This window comes from Chlorocebus sabaeus, chromosome 12, assembly GCF_047675955.1.
Source record: "Chlorocebus sabaeus isolate Y175 chromosome 12, mChlSab1.0.hap1, whole genome shotgun sequence".
NCBI classification, from domain to species: Eukaryota; Metazoa; Chordata; class Mammalia; order Primates; family Cercopithecidae; genus Chlorocebus; species Chlorocebus sabaeus.
The window spans coordinates 51,110,675-51,131,331 of record NC_132915.1 but is presented as its reverse complement, the minus strand read 5'-3'; the positions used below and the strand labels follow the sequence as shown (position 1 = coordinate 51,131,331).

The 20,657-nt window shown below is 37.4% G+C and overlaps 1 protein-coding gene across 2 annotated transcripts in view; it reads right to left on the bottom strand.

Moving 5' to 3' along the window:
• Window positions 1-1,307: 1,307 nt before the first annotated feature.
• MTAP (methylthioadenosine phosphorylase) overlaps window positions 1,308-20,657 on the bottom strand; it is a 69,507-nt gene continuing 50,157 nt past the window's right edge. The window contains exon 7 of one of the 2 annotated variants that reach the window (XM_073021665.1): window positions 1,308-9,969. In XM_073021665.1, coding sequence (XP_072877766.1) covers window positions 9,691-9,969 — 279 coding nt within the window. In that variant the 3' untranslated portion in view covers window positions 1,308-9,690. Of the gene's footprint in view, window positions 9,970-17,564; window positions 18,588-20,657 lie in introns of those variants that run through there. The other variant, XM_073021666.1, reaches the window with a different exon arrangement.

Here is a 20,657-nt window from a genome sequence, read left to right as displayed (position 1 = left end):
AAAGAAATCATAGATGACACAAACAAATGGAAACACATCCCATGTTCATGGATAGGGAAAACGAATATTGTGAAAATGACCATACTGCCAAAAGCAATGTACAAATTCATTGCAATTCTTATCAATATACCACCATCAGTCTTCACAGAACTAAAAAGCAACCCTAAAATTAATATGGAATTATAAAATAGCCCACATAGCCAAAGCAAGACTAAGCAAAAACAACAAATGTGAAGGTATCATATTATCCAACTTCAAACTATTCTATAAGGTTATGGTGACCAAAACAGCATGGTACTGGTATAAAAATAGGCACATATGCCAATGGAACAGAATAGAGTACCCAGAAATAAAGTCCAATACTTACATCCAACTAATCTTTGAGAAAGCAAACAGAAACATAAAGTGGGGAAAGGAGACCCTGTTTAACTAATGGTGCTAGATAATTAGCAAGCCACATAGAAGAATGAAACTGGATCCTCATCTCTCACCTTATACATAAGTCAACTCAAGATGGACCAAAGACCTGAAACCATAAAAATTATGGACGTTAACATCAGAAAAACCCTTCTAGACATTGGCTTAGGCAAAAAGTTCATGACCAAGAACCCAAAAGCAAATGCAACAAAAACAAAGATAAATAGATGGTACTTAATATAATGAAAAAGGTTCTGCACAGCAAAAAGAAATAATCAGCAAACAGACAACCCACAGAGTGGAAGAAAATCTTCACCAACTATGCATCTGACAAAAGACTAATATCCAGAATCCATAAAGAACTGAAACAAATCAGCAAGAATCAAACAATCCCATCAAAAAGCAGGCTAAGGACATGAACAAACAATTCTCAAAACAAGATATACAAATGGCCAACAAACATGAAAAAATGCTCAACATCACTAATTATCAGGGAAATGCAAGTCAAAACCACAATGTGATATGACCTTACTCCTGCAAGGATGGCCATAATTAAAAAATAAAAAATAGACATTGGCATTGATGTGGTGAAAAAAAACACTTTTTCATTGCTGGTGGGAATGTAAACTAGTACAACCACTGTGGAAAACAGTATGGAGATTCCTTAAAAAAAACTAAAAGTAGATCTACCATTTGATCCAGCAATCCCACGACTGGGTATCTACCTCCACCCAGAAAAGAAGTCATTATATGAAAAAGACACTTGTCCTGTTTATAGCAGGACAATTCAGAGCTGCAAAAATATGGAACCAGCTCAAATGCCCATCATTCAAAGAGTGGATGAAGAAAATGTAATATGTGTATACACACACACACACCCACCCACCCACCCACCCCATGAAATACTACTCAGCTATAAAAAGGAATGAAATAATGGCATTTGCAGCAACCTGGATGGAGCTGGGAACCATTATTAAAAGTGAAGTAACTAAAGAACAGAAAATCAAACATCGTATGTTTTCACTTAGAGCTACGCTATGAGGATGCAAAGTCACAAGAATGATACAATGAACTTTGGGGACTCAGTGGGGAAGGGTGGGAGGTGGGTGAGGGATAAAAGACTGGATATTGGGTACAGTGTACACTGCTTGGGTGATGGGTACACCAAAATCTTGGAAATCAACACTAAAGACCATCCTCAGGTAACAACACCTGTTCCCCAAAAACTACTGAAATAAAAAAAGAAATGCAAATTATTGGGCCCCACCCCAGACCTACTAAATCAGAATCTTGGGGGATGGTGCCCAGAACTTTTAGGTTCTACTAATCCTGCCCAATCTCTTAAGAACAAATATATTGGAGTATACAAGATTCAAAGAAGAGCTTTCTCCAAAGTATTCTTTGGAAATAATTGCATAAAATTACGATTATTCCTTCCATAATGTATGATATACTTTGCCTATAAAATCTCTGGGTGGGCCTGGCTGGGTTTTGTTGTTTCCTGGCATAAACTGTTTTTCTTTTTAAAAGATATAACACATATAGACAGAAAAGCACATAAAATTTATATATAAAGTATGAATCATAAATAAGCATTTATAAAGCAAACATCAGCTTAACTATCATCAGATTGAGAGATAGTTCTGGTACCCTGAAAGCCCCTCCCACCATATATTCCTTGTCTATCATAACCCTTTCCCTCCCTTCTAAAGGTTAGTATAATCCTGAATTTTATGGTAGTGGTTTCCTTACTTCTCTACAGTTTTACTAATTGTGTATGCGACCTTGAATAATACAGTTTAGTTTTGCCTAGTTGGGGACTTGATATAAAGGGAATCATGCAATTTTATGGACTAGATGGTTTGTGTCCCCACAATGTTCATATGTTGAAACCCTAACCCCCAATAAGATGGTATTCAAAGGTGGGAACTTTGGGAGGTAACAAGGGTTAGATGAGGTCATGGAAGTGGAGCCCCCATGATGGGATTAATGTCCTTATAAGAAGAGAAAGAAACTAGAGTTCACTAGTGGCCATGTGAGTCTACAGCAAGAATTCTACAAGCCAAAAAGTGGGGCTCAACTACATACCACATTTGCCAATACTTTATCTTGGACTTCCCAGCCTTTAGAACCGTGAGAAATAAATGTTTGTTGTTTAAGCCATTCAGTCTATAGTATTTTTACAATAAATAGCTTGAATTGACTAAGACATGTAATTTGTATAATACAATGTCTTGCTGTTTTTCACTTAACATTATGTTTGAAAGGTTCAGCCATATTTTTGCACAAGCTCTACTTTGTTGTTTTTAATTGATGTTATTATTCCATTATACCACAATCCATTTATCCATTCTGAGCACTGTGTTGTGTCCATTTGGGGCAATTAAAACAAAGCATCTATGACCGTTTTTATGTATGTGTTGGTGCATCCAACACAAATTCATGCCTTTCAAATTACAGGGTATTTCCATTAGCAATTGTTCACTTTTCAGCTCTAAATGCACTCTTCAATATATGGTCTACAATTAATAATAGAATTCTCCCAAGTGCTTCTCTTTTAAAGTGAGCATTACGTTAACTTTTTTTCAGTGAGGATGTTGACGGGACACTGCAGGATAAAGAAGTTTCTTGCAATTTTTTCAGAGGTGTGGACGTGAGGACATCCACTAGAACCCACTAAGGCCTAAGATTCTCTGCAATATTGCAGCCTCAGCTTGATGATAACCTTTCCACAGCCCTCTGGACATAAAAACCAAAGCTCCCACATGACCTTCACAACAGCCCCCTGTGGCACAGAGGCTCACAACACAGAGCTACCACTTCCTGTGCGGGCTCCCGTGTGTGGGTATGCTCTGGTCTCCTGCTTTCATCCCCAGCTTCCTATTGCAGGCCACACTAGGTATTGCTGATTGCCTGTTTCCCTACCTGTACACTAGAGGGTTCCCTATTGTTTGCTTGGAAACTCCAGACCAGCTGTGGTCTGGCTACATCAGCAGATATTTTTTTGCTATCTAGTGGCCAAACACACGTTCTCCAATGAGGTCTGAAACTCTTTCAAGTTTGTCTTTCCTTAGGTACTCTTTCCTCATATTTTATAGTTGCTATTTAATCATAGGTACTAAGTCTGATATTTAACTTCCATGTTTAGCCTACTGTGGGGTTTCTATCTCCTGATTGGATCCAGACTGCTACAGTAAGCTTATCTTCAATTTAGTTGGATAATGTCACATTATTTTCTCAATGTGGTTTATCAATTTATGCTGTCACTAGCACTGTATGAGAATTCTTCATGCTCAAACTTGGAGTTGTCAGACTTAATTTTTTGTTCAACTGATGGGGTGTAGAGGTATCTCATTGTAGAGGTATCTCTGAATTTTCATTTCTCTTATCACTAAGCATTTATTCATAAAGTGGTTGACCATGCAGAGTTTCTCTTTTATTGAACTGACTATTTAAGTCTTTTACTTCCTTTTCTAATTGATTGTCTGCCTTTTTTCAGTGATTTGTGAGGGTGTTTTTGGATACTCTGGATATGAGTTTCTTTTTTTCAGTTATAAGTATTGCATATATCTTCTCCTGTCCTGCAACTTATTTTTAAATGTATCCTCGTTGTTTTTTACTTCATTAATTTAATTAAGTTCTGCTTTTCTTTTTAAATCACTTCTTGAGTTAGGGGCCTCACTTCTTAATTTTTTGTTTTTCTTTTTGAAAATAAGCATCAAAAATTATAAATTTCCCTCTGAACATATTTGGCTACATCTCATGGTTTGATAGGAAACCAAAATTCCTCTGCAGTGGAATAGCCCTTGCTACTCTCAGACTAACAAAGGAACAAAGATCCTAAGTGCCCTATCCATACCTCCAATAAACTGTTGTTGACATAAGGAGAGAAGGCCAGTCTGTCTCCTGTGGGTCTCACCCATCCCCCTGCTCATCACCAGACAGGATACCCCCAGCTTGGACCCACATCACAGACCATCCATCCTGGGCTGATTACACTGAATGACTGCTGATCTGCATCTCTGGGGTGGAGCCTCCACCAGGAGACAAGCAAAAGACCCTTGGCCACAGCCACTACTAAGGTCCCTTCCTCTGCTGCCTCCAAGTTGGGGAGGGAACATAAACCTTGAGATCACCAATGACAGTCAAGCTGAGAGCCAAATCAGGAATGCAATCCCATTCACAACTGCCACAAGAAGAATAAAATACCGAGGAATACCTAGGAATACAGGTAACCAGGAAAGTGAAAGATTTCCACAAAGAGAATTACAAAACACTGCTCAAAGAAATCAGAGATGACAGAAACAAATGGAAAACTATTCCATGCTCATGAACAGGAATAATCAGTACCATTAAAATGACCACACTGCCCAAAGCAATTTAGAGATCGAATACTATTCCTATCAAACTACCAATGACAACTTTTCACAGAAATTTTTTTTTTTTTTTTTTTTTTTAATTCACATGGAACCAAAAAAAAGAGCCCAAATAGCCAAGGCAATCCTATGCAAAGAGAACAAAGCTGGAGGCATCACGTTACCCAACTTCAAACTATAATCCAAACTACAGTAACCAAAACAGCAAAGTATTGATAGAAAAATGGATACATAGACCAATGGAACAGAATAGAGAGCCCAGAAATGAGGCTGCACATCTATGACTGATCTTTGACAAAACTGACAAAAACAAGCAATGACGAAAAGATTCCCTATTCAATAAATGGTGTTGGGATAACTGGGTAGTCATATGCATAGGATTGAAGCTGGACCCCTTTCTTATATCATATAAAAAAATCAACTCAAGATGGATTAAAGACTTAAATGTATAACTCTAAACTATAAAATCCCTGGAAGACAACCTAGGCAATACCATCCTGGACATAGGAACGAGCAAATATATCATGACAAAGATACCAAAACCTATTACAACAAAAGCAAAAATTGACAAGTGTGATCTAATTAAACTTAAGAGCTTCTGCACAGCAAAAGAAACTATTGACAGAGTAAACAGACAATCTATAGAATGGGAGAAAATATTTGCAAACTACGTATTTGACAAACATCTAATATACAGCATCTATAAGGAACTTAAACAAATTCACAAGAAAAAACAACCCCATTTAAAAGTGGACAAAGGAAATGAACAGGCACTTTTCTAAAGAAGACATACATGTGGCCAACAATCATACTTTAAAAAAGCTTGGTTCACTGATCATTAGAGAAATGTAAATCAAAACCACAATGACACACTATCTCACAGCACTCAGAATAGCTATTATTAAAAAGTAAAAAAATAACAGATGGTGACAAGGTTGTAAAGAAAAAGGGAACACTGATACACTGGTGTGAGTCGAAATTAGTTCAACCATTGTGGGAAACAGTGTGGGGATTCTTCAAAGAGCTAAAAACAGAACTACCATTTGACCCAGCAATCTCATTACTAGGTATATACCCAGGGGAACATTCATCAATCTATCATAAAGACACATGTAGCACTATTCACAATAGCAAAGAAATGGAATCAACCTAAATGCCCACGAATGACAGACTGGACAAAGAAAATGTGCTACATATGTACCATGGAATATTATGCAGCCATTAAAATGAAGGAGACCATGTCTTTTGTTGGAACATAGATGGAGCTGGATGCCATTATCCTTAGGAAAGGAACACAGAAACAGAAAACCAAATACCACATGTTCTTACTTACAGGTGGGAGCTAGATGATAAGAACTCACAGACACAAAGAAGACACAACAGACACTGGGGCCTACTTGAGGGTAAAGGGTGGGAGGAGGAGGAGGAGGAGCAGAGAAAATAACAATTTTTGCAATCTATCCATCTGACAAAGGGCTAATATCTAAAATCTACAAGGAACTTAAACAAATTTACAAGAAAAAAACAAACAACCCCATCAAAAAGTAGACAAAGGATATGAACAGACACTTCTCAAAAGAAAATATTTATGCAGTCAACAAACATGAAAAAAAGCTCATCATCACTGGTCATTAGAGAAACGCAAATCAAAACCACAATGAGATACCATCTCATACCAGTTAGAATGGCTATCATTAAAAAGTCAGGAAATAATACAGTGTGGTGATTCCCCAAGGATCTAGAACTAGAAATACCATTTGACCCAGCCATCCCATTACTGGTCATATACCCAAAGGATTATAAATCATTCTACTATAAAGACACATGCACATGTATGTTTATTGTGGCACTATTCACAATAGCAAAGACTTGGAACCAACCCAGATGTCCATCAATGATAGACCTGATAAAGAAAAGGTGGTACATATACACCATGGAATACTATGCAGCCATAAAAAAGGATGAGTTCATGTCCTTTGCAGGGACATGAAGCTGGAAATCATCATTCTCAGCAAACTAACACAAGAACAGAAAACCAAACACTGCATGTTCTCACTCATAAGTGGGAGTTGAACAATGAGAACACATGGACACGGGGAGGGGAACATCACATACTGGGGCCTGTCGGGGCATGGGCTAGGGGAGGGATAGCCTTAGGAAAAATACCTAAAGTAGAATGACGGGTTGATGGGTACAGCAAACCACCATGGCACGTGTATATCTACGTAAAAAACCTGCATGTTCTGCATATGTATCCCAGCACTTAATTTTTTTTACAAAAAGAAAAATTAAAAAATAATTTTCACTAGTCTTTCCGGGAACTGAATCCAGAGTTCTTTTCTGCACAGAAGAAACTACCATCAGAGTGAACAGGCAACCTACAGAATGGGTGAAAATTATTTTAAAACAACCATTCAAAGTCTCTGGAAATGGTCCGTGAACATATAGCAAGTTAAGGAACATTCAAGGACATTTACTAAAAGAGATGGCCTAGAATAAAAGAAACACAAAATATGTGTTAACCAATTGCAATGTACAGACTCTACTTGGATCCTGATTTAAATAAACAAGATGTAAAAATGGCATTTATAATACATTTGAAATTTTGAATACTATTTTCTGACTTAAGAAATTTTTATTTTTTATGTGTGCTAGTGGTATTGTGGTTATCTTACAAATATTTATCCTTTAATAGTATCACTGAAATATTCATAGATGAAATCATACATGAGAAATGCTTCAAAATAACATCGGAGGTGAATAGTCAGTGGGATTATAGAATAAACAGATTGTCTATGAAGTAATTCTTGAAGCCGGGTGGCAGACAGGGGTTCACTATATTGATCTTTGTATTTCTGTATACATTTGAAGTTGACTTTCCTATCACTTACTGCTTTAGTCTTGTAATCTTGATTCCTAAGGGGTGGGAATTTGTAAACTAAAGTGAGGTCAAAGAGAGCAGCTAATGAACACATCATCACATTCCGATATGTGGAGTTTTTAAGACTGAATCATCTATAAAACGGAGGGCACAGTTTGATAACACTATTTCCTGTTAATCTTCCCTAAATGAAATCATCAAATGTTTTTATTTTTTATTCTGAAAAAAAGTGCTTTGCAACAAAATGCTTATTAAACCAAGAACAGGTCCCCTTTTCACTTATATACTGAATTCTGAAACATTTTCATTTTGATATTTATACTTTTTCAAAAATAACTTCCTTAGAATCCAGTTAGTATGACTGTTGTTCAACTTCTATAGCTGTTCCTTTTAAATTGCTGATTGAGATAAAATGAACATTGCGGTCTTTAGTCCTTTTGGGTGGCTATAACAAAATATCTTAGACTGAGTAACTTAAAAACAATAGAAAGTTGTTTCTTACAGTTCTGGGGGGTAGAAGTCCAAGATCAAGGCACCAGCAGATTCAGTGTCTGATGAGGGCCCACTCTACTTCATAGATGCCACCTTCTAGACGTGTTTTCACATGGCAGAAGGGGCAAAAGAGCTCCCTCAGGCCTCATTTATGAACTAATCTCATTCATGAAGGAAAAACTATCATGACCTAATCACCACCAAAGGCTCTACCTCTTGATAACGATTGCATTGGAGATTAGATTTCAATATATGGATTTTATGAGGACACAGAAATTCAGACCACAGCAGCTGTTCATTAAGTGCAAATCATGTGTCAGGCCCTCAAGAGTGGCATCTAAATTAGTTCACAATTTAATAGAAGCCTACAGTCTCAAGAAGACAAACTATAAGATAAAAAACAAAGTAAATAACTGTCAAGACAACAGAATACATTTTATATAATTTTTTTCCAACTTAAAACACAGTATTCAGAATTCCAAATTCCTTCCATCCTAGGTACTTTTTCAACTTAATTACATCCTGATTAACTCTCACATCTGTTAAGGTAATAAGGGGGCATGAATTAGGAAAAGAGGAGAGAATAGGAAGAGGGCTCTAGTAATGTTAAGGAACCAATGTATTTATAAACATTCATTCCCTTGGAAAATGTGGACTTTGGTGTCTGTCATGCCAGGACACCATGATCCTTACCAGGCATGAACTGTTAAGAGAGGGCCAGACCCCAGACTCACACTCCTCCTGCGAGGGAGTGCTCACTATCTGGGGAGGTAGAATTTTACATAGTAAAATTATGTATTACAAATGGCCTATGAGTAATATGAGCTCCCGGTGGTTTGGGAGTATAAAAGAGGAAATATTTGCTGTAGACTGCTCTGACAGGAATCCTGGGAAGAAGCAATTTGAGTTGGAAACAGAAGGATGGCTAAAACTTCTATAGGCATAAATTTCATAGATTTATAAATTTATTTAACATATATATGTTGTATATATATATAGATACACATAGTATCTCTTAAATGACAGGTACTGTCTGAAGAGTCTGGGGACACAAAAGTAAACAAGGTAGAAATAATTCCTGAACCATCAGACAATGAGTCAGACAATTATAATACAGTATGACTAGTAACGTAACAGAGCAGGGTGTTTGCAAAGTGCAGAGAAAGGGCTAATTCAGACAGTGAGTCAGATAAAAAGAGATGATGGTGGAGCAAAGAAGAGTCTTCCAAGTGGAGGGACAACTTACAAAAGGCTAGAAACAAGGAGGAGGCTGACCTGCTTGGAGATGGAGTCAAAGAGTCGTGCTAATACATCATTAGCCAAGTGTGGCTGTTGAACACTTGAAATGTAGCTAGTGCAACTGAGCAAATGAAATTAATTTTATTTAGTTTTAATTAAGTTAAATTTAAAAGTTGATAGCCACTACAATATAACTGGAACAACTTAGGTATGTGAGTCTATTTTTTCAAAGTAAATTTTACGAATTTTAAACACAGATAGAACATTTCTTATAAAAATTTAGCCTTATAGCCAGGCATGGTGGCTGACGGCTGTAATCCTAGCACTTTGTAAGACCGAGGCTGGCGGATCACTTGAGGTTAGGAGTTTGAGACCAGCCTGGCCAACATGGTGAAACCCTGTCTCTACTAAAAATACAAAAATTAGCTGGGCATGGTGGCAGGCACCTGTGATCCCAGCTACTCGTGAGGCTGAGGCAGAAGAATTGCTTGAACCCGGGAGGTGGAGGTTGCAGTAAGCCAAGAACACGCCACTGCACTCCAGCCTGGGAGACAGAGACTCCATCTAAAAAAAAAAAAAAAAAATTAACCTCTGAATTGAGATGTACTGTTAGTATTAAAATATCTGATTCCAAAGGTTTAGTATTTGAAGAATATAACATTTCATAATTTTAAAATATTACATGTCTCCATAACATTTTGGATATATTAAAATATATTACAAATAATTTCAACTGTTTTTTAATTTGTAAATATGGCTCCTAGAAAATTTAAAATTACATATTGGCTCACATATTTCTATCAGACAGCACTGATTTAGAGTGCCATGAGGTGTAGGAGGTGAGAAACAGGCTGGAGTAAGTCAGAACATGCAGGGCTTTGCAAGTCATATGTATTGGGAAGCTGTACATTCAAGATAGTATTGGCTGGAAGCCTACTAAATCCCAAGCACTAGTCTGGTCATTTGGGATATCAGTAAATGACAAGTTTCCTGCTGTCACAGAGGTTCTATATTTTGGAGGAACTGTGTGTGTTGGGAGTCACAAAACAATAAACAAATATATACAAATACTAGAGTATGTAGGGAGAAGTTAAGAGCTATGGGAAAATTGAAAGGTTGTGCTTGTAAGAGTCCTTAGGAGTACTTTGGGCACGGAGTGAGGGGTATTATCATCTGTTAAAATACGGTATTTGGGGTTGACCCACTAAGGTGATTCTGGAGCACAGATTTGAAGGAGGTGCTGTAGTGATGCCAGGTGGTTATCTGCTGGGAGAGTTTTCCAGGTAGAAGGAACACAAACCAAATACTCTAATGTTAAAGGCAGGAGGAGGCCTGGTGTGTTTTTGGAAAAGGGCTGGAGCAGAGTGAGCGAGAAGACAGTAGTGAGAGGAAGTCAGAGAGGCAGGAGGGCAAGTGCAAATCACATGAGGATTCATAGGCTATCATAAAGATGTGGGATTTTAATACAAGTGAAATAGCATTTTGAGCAGATCATTCTGCCTCTTGGGTTGCTTGATCTAGGGAGCAAAAGTAGACGCAGGATCTGTTAGGGGTTATTACAGTATCCAGGTGAGATGAGAGTGGCTCAGACTAGGTTGGAAGCAGTAGCTGTGGTGAGGAATAGTCAGTATCTTGACACATTCGGATGGTAAATAAATTTTTTGTTTGAATGTGGGTTTTGAAAAGAAGAGTCAAGGACTTCAAGTTTTTAGTCTGAAGAACTAGAAGGATGGAACTGCTAGACTGAGATGGGAAAGCAGGTGTAGGGGAAGTTGAGGAGTGACCACGAAGGAACAAGTGAAGATGGAGAAGTCCAAGGATTGAGCCCTAGGGCAGGCAACGTTAAAAGATCAGGGAAAAACCAGCAAAGGAGACTAAGAAGCAACAACCATCAATGAAGGAAGAAAATCAAGAGTGTGGTGTCCTTGGAAGTCAAGTAAAGAAAGCTTCCAAAGAGGAAGGGGTCAAGTGTATCAAATGCGGCTGATAGGAAATGAAGGGTTAAGTGTGAAAATTGACAATTAGTAAATCGGCGACCTTGAGAATCTTGGTGGTGCTGAAGGTGGTGCACTGGCAAAATCTGAAATGAAGAGGACTAAGGAAAGTCTGGAGAAGAGGAATTGCAGGCAGGAGAATCAACTCAAGGGACTTTATGCCAATGAAAAGCTTAAAAATGAGACAGCACATAGAACTGGGGTCAAGAATTCAATGGGAGAAATAAGCATATTTGTGTGCTGAAAGAATTATTCAATAATAAGGAGAAAAATGATTATGAAAGGGGTAGTTACTAGACTGATGTCCTTACTAGGTGAGAAGCATGGGGTCTGGTGGTGCATAAGAGAATGATTAGGGAGAAACACCTATGACAGTAGTTCTATGGGACCAGCATCATCTGGAACTTGTTGGAAATGCAAATTATCAGGCCATGCCCCAGAAGTCCTGAATCGGAAACTCTGGGGTGGCGCCATGCAACCTGTTTTAATAAGCCCTCCAGGTGATGATGATGCATGCTCCCATTTGAGAAGAACTGTCACAGATGGTAACAAGAGGGAAAACAGTTTGGGAGAGAACAGAGCGGGGGTCTTGAAAGTGTGCTGCTGATGTTTCAGTTCTGTCCGTGAAGAGGGAACTAAAGTTACCTGCTGAAAGTGAAAATGGGGAGGTGTTTGGGAGAGCTGATGAAGGGTTTTAAGTAGGAAAGAAATATAATCAGATTTTTATTCACACAAATATTTGTTGAGCTTGTGCTAAATACAAGGAAAGGAGGCTCCTAAACTGATGAGTTAAAAAAACAACTTCCTGTCTTTACAAAAGCTTACAGAACAGTGAGGGAGGCACATGTCTGTAAGAGAATGACAGCCCCTAAACAAAGTTATCATTCAAGGCTTTCTCCTAAATAGTTAGATATACTTAACCCATTTAAGTATTACATATGTGGCACGGTTTTTTTCAGTCCCTTCACCCTTCTCTTGGTGCCTTTTAGATAGTCATCCTCCTGAAAGCATGGTGCCCAGAACTGGATACAGTGCCCCAAGCATAACCTATCATAAGTTAAGGCCAAGAATCATATATTTTATCTCATGTTACATGAACTGCTATGAAGCTAGGTCTCCTCTAGTATCCACTCCTTAAAATATATACATTAAAGGAACAGTTGCCTACGGTGAAAAATTCAACCACTATAGAAAGGTATGAAGTCGACAGTTTAAGTCTCTTGATTCATCCCTCAGAATCTATCAATAAGTTTCTTTCCAGAAACTTTCGGGAAATATAAACATCCTATCTATACATCACCACAAACTTATACTTACTTTACTCTATGTATTTTTGATTTCCACTTTTGTCATGAACATTGTTCCATACTGGTGCATAAACAGATATCTATTCTTTTTGACAACTTTACATTACTTATTTGATTTGATGTACCTTAGTTTATTCAGAACATCCTATGACCCTGAGAATTTTAGTCATTCCCAAGCTTTTGCCTATAACAGTTCCAAGATGCACTTATATCTGCAAAATACTTTTAGGTATCAAATGTAACCTGCTGTTCCAGCCTTTTTCAATCTTTTTGGTTAACATTCTGTATATAAACAATTCAGGCTGTCATCTTTTTTTTAAGTTTATTTTTATGTTAAAAATATATGTTTGTAAATGTCAAAATTAACCAAGCCCTGACACCTGACAAGACTTACAAGAAAGGAAAATCACAGACCAATCTGTCTCATGAGCATAGATGTAAAAATCAAACAAAATATTTGCAAACCAAATCCAGCATTATATAAAAGGGATAACATACCATGACTAAGTAAGGTTTGTACCAGGAATGCAAGATCAGTTTAACATTAAAGAATCTACATTAACGAAATAAAAGAAAAAAATCAAGATTTTTTCAGTAGATGCAGGAAAAAGTACTTGGCGAAATTCAATGCGCGTTCACGACTCTTGGCAAAATGGGAATAAAAGAGATCTTCAATCTGATAAAAACATGAAACAGAAAAAACTTATAGCTAACATATTTTAATAGTGAAAAACTAGACGCTGTCCCCTGCTGTTGAGAGTAAGACAAGAATAACTATTCACACCACTTCTATTCAACATTAGGTTGAAGGTCCTAGCCAATACAACAAAGCAAAAAGAAATAAAAGGTAAAGACTGGAAAGAAGAAGTAAACTGTTGTTAATCATATATGAAATGATTGTGTACACAAGGTATCCCTAAGGCACTTGCAATAAAATAAAAATAAGAACTACTAATGAACTAACTGAATTTAATAAGATTACAGAATATAAAGTCAATATAAAAAAAGTATTTCTGTATACCAGCAATAAACTTAAAAATGAAATTAAAGTACTATTTACAATAACATTTCCACAAAATATTTAGGAATACATTTAACAAAAGATATACAAGACTTCTTCACTAAAATTACAAAACATTGCTGAGATAAATTTTAAATTTTAAAAGACCCAAATAACTGCAGAAACATACCATGTTCATGGATTGAAAGGTTCAATATTGTAAATTCTTCCCAAATCGACCTAAAAATTCAGTGCAATCCCAATAGCAATTCCAGCAGATTTTTTTCTTAAAGAAAAATGGACAAGCTTAATATAAACTTTATAAAGAAACAACCTGATAGCCAAAACAATCTTGGAAAAGACTGCAGGGCTTAACAATACTTAATTTCAAGACACCATAAAGCCACAATAATCAAGACAGTAGAGTATTGGCATAAGAAGAGACACAGATAAATGACATAAATAGATCATCCAGATCCATAGTTAAACGGTAAATTGATTTTGACAAGGGCACACATGTAATTCAATCAGTAGGCAAAGATTTCTTGGAATACACAAAAAGTACCAACCATAAAAAAAATCTGATAAACTAGGCTTCGTCAAAATGAAACACTTGTTCTTTGAAAGATATCATTAAGAAAATGAAAGGGCAAGCTAAAGACTAAGAATAGTCACAATACATATATCTGAAAAAGAGTATATCCAGAATAAACAATTCTTACAATTCAATAATAAAGCAAAACAATCTAATTTTTAAATAAAAATATTTGTACAGATAGTTCACAAAATATGTGAATGGCCAATAAGCACATGAAAAGAAGTTCAACATTTTCAATCAGAAAAATGCAAATCAAAACCACAGTGAGATATCAAAATAGACCCAACAGAATGGCTAAAATTAAAAACGCTGACAATACCAAGCTTTGTCAAGAATTCTTGTAAATTACTGGTGGGACTGTGAAACCCCGTCTCTACTAAAAAATACAAAAAAATTAGCTGGGTGAGGTGGCGGGTGCCTGTAGTCCCAGCTACTCGGGAGGCTGAGGCAGGAGAATGGCGTAAACCCAGGAGGCGGAGCTTGCAGTGAGCCAAGATCCGGCCACTGCACTCCAACCTGGGCGACAGAGCGAGACTCTGTCTCAAAAAAAAAAAAAAAAAAAAAAAAAAATTACTGGTGGGAGTGTAGGCATTTGCACAAGTGAAAATATGTTCACAAAAAGACTTGTAATTTCATGCTTATAGCAGCTTTATTTGTAAAATTCCTCAAATGGAAACAATTCAAACATTCATCAACAGGTGAACAGATAATCAAATTGTAAGATAGGCATATGACAGAATACTACTAGGCACAAAAGGGCACAAGCTAGAGATGCATGCAACAACATGAGTGAATCTCCAAAACAAAGAAATAATGCACGCTGAAATTGTCTTTCTGAAGAAATTCCCCTCATTCTTCTGGATCCCAAGGTTCTCAAAGGCATAGCTGGCAACAGGCCCTGAAATGGCTTCCTCTGGACTACCCGACTAGTCTTGGTAGATTTCCTCTATCTTTGGCATTCCTTTTTTTCTTCCACGGTCTTCATTCACTGCTGTCCTTCTTGCCTATCTTGAATTATTCTATACTATTATGAGGACAACACAGGTTCTTCCATGTTGAAACTTCAGTTCTTTGCCTTGCTGGGCCAATACATATATTGAGCCGGATTCCATGCACACTGGTGTTCCAAGGTGCAACAATCTTCAAAACATTTGAGGAGTGTATTAGTCTGTTCTCACACTGCTGTAAAGGACTACCCAAGACTGGGTAATTTATAATGGAAAGAGGTTTAATTAACTCACAGTTCCACATGGCTGGGAAAGCCTCAGGAAACTTACAACCTTGGTGGAAGGCAAAACAAACACGTCCTTCTTCACATGATGGCAGGAAGAAGTGCTGAGCAAAAGGGGGAAAAGCCCCTTATAAAACCAACAGGTCTTGTGAGAACTCATTATCATGAAAACAGCAGCATGGGGGTAACCACCCCCATGATTCAACTACCTCCCACTGGGTCCCTCCCACAACATGTGGGGATTATGGGAACTACAATTCAAGATGATATTTGGGTGGGGACACAGCCAAAACACATCAAGGAGGCACTCTAGAAATTGTGGCACAAACTCCTCAGTCCGTGACTTCCTAACCCAGCAGATGCTCCTCGAAACCTTATCAAATTGTTTCACTGGATAAGTGCCGGCTAAATGCTTGTTGAGAAAATTAAAAACATGTTCAGGCCACTGTCACAAGAATGAATAATTATTTGGAAAATAGGTGTTGCTGTGGCCACAACCATGCCCCTGAAGTAACAGCCAGAGAAGAGGCTCCAGGAGCATCCTGTGGATGCCAGAGCAGGCTCACATGGCACTTGCAGGGTGGCTGGCTCAGGGCAGGTTGGGGGTCATCTTAGTCACTCCCTCTTCAAGGAAGTTCGCTGTCCTCTGCTCCTGAGGGTGCCACTGTCCCGGAGTTTTCTTCCTTGAAACAAGCCATGGTAGCTACCTCTGGCCCTGCACAGCGACTCATGCTAATGAAGGGGGCAGTGAACAGGGTACAGGTCATAAGGACCATGACCCTCGGGGACCACAGGGCCAAGATGTCATTCTCAAAACCATGAAAATCAATGCCAAACACAACAGCAGATTATAATGCCAACAAAGACTTCTATGTACATGCAAATCTATTAATCAGTAAGGGCTAAGTCACTAAACTACAGCTTCTCATGATGCTCACCATTCATCCTTTGGGGAAACCAAAATGCTCACAACTGACAATGGTGTTCACTTAATATACTAGCTTAAATAATAATTAAAAAAAAAACTAGTACAGCATCACAAGTGAGAAGTGTTCCAGGAAGTGTTCTTCAACAATATCCTCAAGCATAAGGTATGAGGAAAATCATATTGGCTTTGCGTAAGGCGTGAATGATTGGGTGAAAGAAAAGAGTATACTGCATTCATTTGGTTAGTCTGAAAATGATGTTGCTAGAGAAGGCTATTTAATCAAGAAAAGTACCTTTGCAAGTTGGAGAGAACTGTACTTTCTGAACACAGCAGGAAAAATGCCCATATTTTTGCCCTGATGTTCAGACACCTACTAAGAATGAGGAAAAGTAAGGTATCATCTATGTATCATATTGTAGCAAAAACAATCACAGGTTACAGAGCTAGAGAAGCCTGGGTTCAGGTTCATTAAGTTCTCTACGGATTGCTAATGGATAACCAGAGTTGAAATTTAATACTACATGAGGGAATCCAAGGGTCATAATCATACTTGACCCAAATGGCTCACACTAATGACTCAGATTAATACTGGAGAGTAACTGTTTTGTTTACAATCAGCAGCTTATTATCTTGAAGTCAATCTCACAGACAAAAACAAACACATTGACTTTACAAACTCTTTAAATAAAAGGTTCTGTATCCTGATCCTTAAGTATCCTGTAATAGTCTACAGTGAAAAGAAAATAATTCTGAGGAAAAATATCTCCCCATGATAAAAACCTGAAGAAAACAAAAAGCCATTTTTATAAAATTAACAATAAAAAAGTTAAAAAAGCAAGCTTCCACTTTATTAAAAAGCAAAAATCACCAACTCGTGTAAAATAATTTAACTCATAAAAAGGAGAATCAAACATTACTTCTCAAAATATCAGACACCATAAAATGTGCCTTTAGTCTTTTAAATAGTTTGCTTTTAGACTACTTCACTATTAAACACCTAGCTCTTCTCAGAAAGCTGTTACAAACCCAAGTATTGTTCTGACTGTACAGAAATCAATGATCCTCTTCTTTTGCAGAATAAAGATGTAACTCCCTTAAATGACATTCACCTTAATATCACCATCTTAAATTCTGCTTCATTACCAGAAACAATGTTTTCAAGAACTGGATCTTTCTAAATCCATTTTTTTTTTTTACAACAACTTTACTATTTGATTATATTCATTGTAGAAAAATGTGAAGACACAGAAAGATTCAAAGAAAATAAAAATGATCCCAGTATCCCTCCCCCAAATACAATAACAAGATTATATATATATTTCTTTCTAGTTTTGTTGTATATTTACACAGCATTTAAAAGCAAAACTAGTACTATAAAATGCTACCGCATCCTTTTTTCATTTCATATATAGAGCAACCATGTCTTTTTAGGACATTAAAATATGCTAAAAGGATTTTCAGTTGGCTGATTCACAATCTAATTATAACTAAGACATAATTTGCCTCCAACTGCTGGGTATTCAGATTGTTTTAATTATTTGTTATTACAACCATCATTATTAAACACCCTTCTTTATATGTAATTCTTTGTATGTATCTCTGATATGGTTTTAAAGAGAAATTCCAAGATGTAGAGTTCCCATCACAAAGTACATCAGTATTTTTAAGTCTTTTGATGCATTTTACCAAATCGCCCTCCAGAAACACTGTACCAATTTAGTCGCATCAATAAATAATCAAAGAGTCCCATTTCTTCCTCATATTTTTTGGCAATATAGGAAAGTAGAGATTACCCTCCACCCTTTATTGTTGCAAATTTAATAGGGGGAGTTTTTTTCCCCCTAAAATGTAATATTTTTTCCCACACATTTACTGGTCATTTGCTTTTCTTCTCTATCTTGAAGTTGTCCAAGTCATTCAGGAGTCTCTAATACACACAATGTCTTGTCTTTCTTACAACATGCTCTTTGACAGGCAAGGGCATGAAAGCTGCATGTCTTTCCCATATTTTTTTCAAGTTAAGCAGGAATTCCCAAAATGACTGGAATTAGAATGTCTTCTTTTCTCCTGGGCAGTCATGCTACTTTAATGTCTTGGTAATAAAACAGAAAACTGGGCCATATTCTGAAAGGAAGAAAGGAGGCAGTGATATTCACATGTGGGCGATTACTGAGATGTTTGTTAAAAAAAACAGATTTTGATTTTCTAGATCAGAGTGAGGACTCAGGAAACATACACTTCAAATAAATTCTACAGATAATTTTCAAGTTCACTAACCAGATGTGGAACTTTAGGTACTCTAAACTCTTGGTTCCTCACCTCCCTTTCCTGTAAAGTGAGGTTAATAATGCTTATCTCACAGCATCGTTCTGATAATCACTTATTGCCACACCAACCCCCAGCCTGGATTATTGTTTATGCAACCTCTATCCCTTATCCTTATCCCACTGTAAGAAATCATTGAAATTTTTATGTGTCTGTATCTCCAAACACCATAGGATCATCACACAAGTCTTTTTAACTTTGCAAACCAGACCTTGACATATAGTAGGTGCTAAGTGTTTCTGAAATGACTTAGTGAGTGAATGAATGATATATATTTCAGGGCTTAGAGGACTAAAACTACTACCCCAGAATAAGGGATTATTAGTATGGTGTTCCTTAATGCTACAGAATGAAGGCCAAGATTCTCAGTTTTGTCTAAAGCAGGAATTCCTAATTTTCTCCCTCTCTCTCTATATATATTTATCTCTATCTATCTATCTCATAACCCCCTTTGAAAATCTGATGAAAGTTACGTAAACTAAGCCTCTTTAAAAATGCATACAAATAAAACCACACAATTTCAGAAGCTCCAGGAAAGGAGAACACTGATTTCTACTCTCCAAGCATTTTTACTTAAAAATAAAGCTAAAACAGTAAATATATTACTTGAGAAATTAACTTCAAGCTTTTGAAAGACTATGGTCAAAGTGGGGTCAGTTGGGAGACTTAAAAAAAATAAACTTGGCCAGGCGCCGGTAATCCCAGCACCTTGGGCGGCTGAGGTGGGTGGATCACGAGGTCAGGAGTTCAAGACCAGCCTGATCAACATGATGAAACCCCGTTTCTACTAAAAACACAAAAATTAGCTGGGCGTGGTGCCACGTGCCTGTAATCCCAGCTACTCAGGGGGCTGAAGCAGGAGAATCGCTTGAACCTGGGAGGCGGAGGTTGCAGTGAGCTGAGATCGTGCCACTGCACTCCAGCCTGGGTGACAGAATGAGACTCCGTCTCAAACAAACAAGCAAACTTCTATGACATTTTGCTAATAATAGTACGAGTCACATTTCTGGCAAACCAACATGCGTTTTTTATGCAAGTTCCAGTTGTGCCATTTGACTGCGCTCAAATGTATGTTTTCCCTTTTAATTCTAATAATAAGGGTTTCTATCTCTATTATGATAAAACACTTCATGGGGGAAAGGGGATATTATTTATTCATTAAATAACATTTAGCTCCTAGGTATACAGTGTTGAAACCAATAGATTTGTTTCTTAGCAGGGAAGATAAACTACAAATTCCAATATTCCTGACTGTCAGTCCTAACTGCTGAGAGACACCTTAGTTACAGTGGTGTGCTGGGCCCTGTTCATACCAGCTTGCAAGAGTTGACTGTGTGTATCACTTCTCAACTCGTCAGTGGCTTCACATTAGTAGTGTGAAATTGGCCGTACTGGAGCACTTGTACTAGGTAAATCAGCAAACATTACAAATCAAGGCTCTGCCATGCCCAGTGATCGGCAGTCACTTACCACCATATAACGTCCTCATTATACTAAAACTGTGGCTCTCTTATTCCAGAGCTCCTAGGTGGTAATTCAGGTAGGGAGGGCTTAGATCAACCTTTCAAATCCTCTCTCCACCACCGCCAGAAGACCCCAAAGTACAGGTGTATTCTAGGAGACTTCGAGATATGGTCCTCTTTGGATAGTAGGGGAATGCAATATCTGATCAGTTTGAGGCAAGTCTTTCCCTATGTGGTTAAGAAGAGTCACAAAGTGCCCAAACAAAAATCATGCAACTCGGAGTTTATTAGTTAGTTTAAATTATATTCTGAGAATTAATACTAGAGTTGGAAAGCTATCAATCTACAAACATCCCAGAGGTATCATTAATTACTGTTTAGTAATTAATGTTTAGTAATTAATACT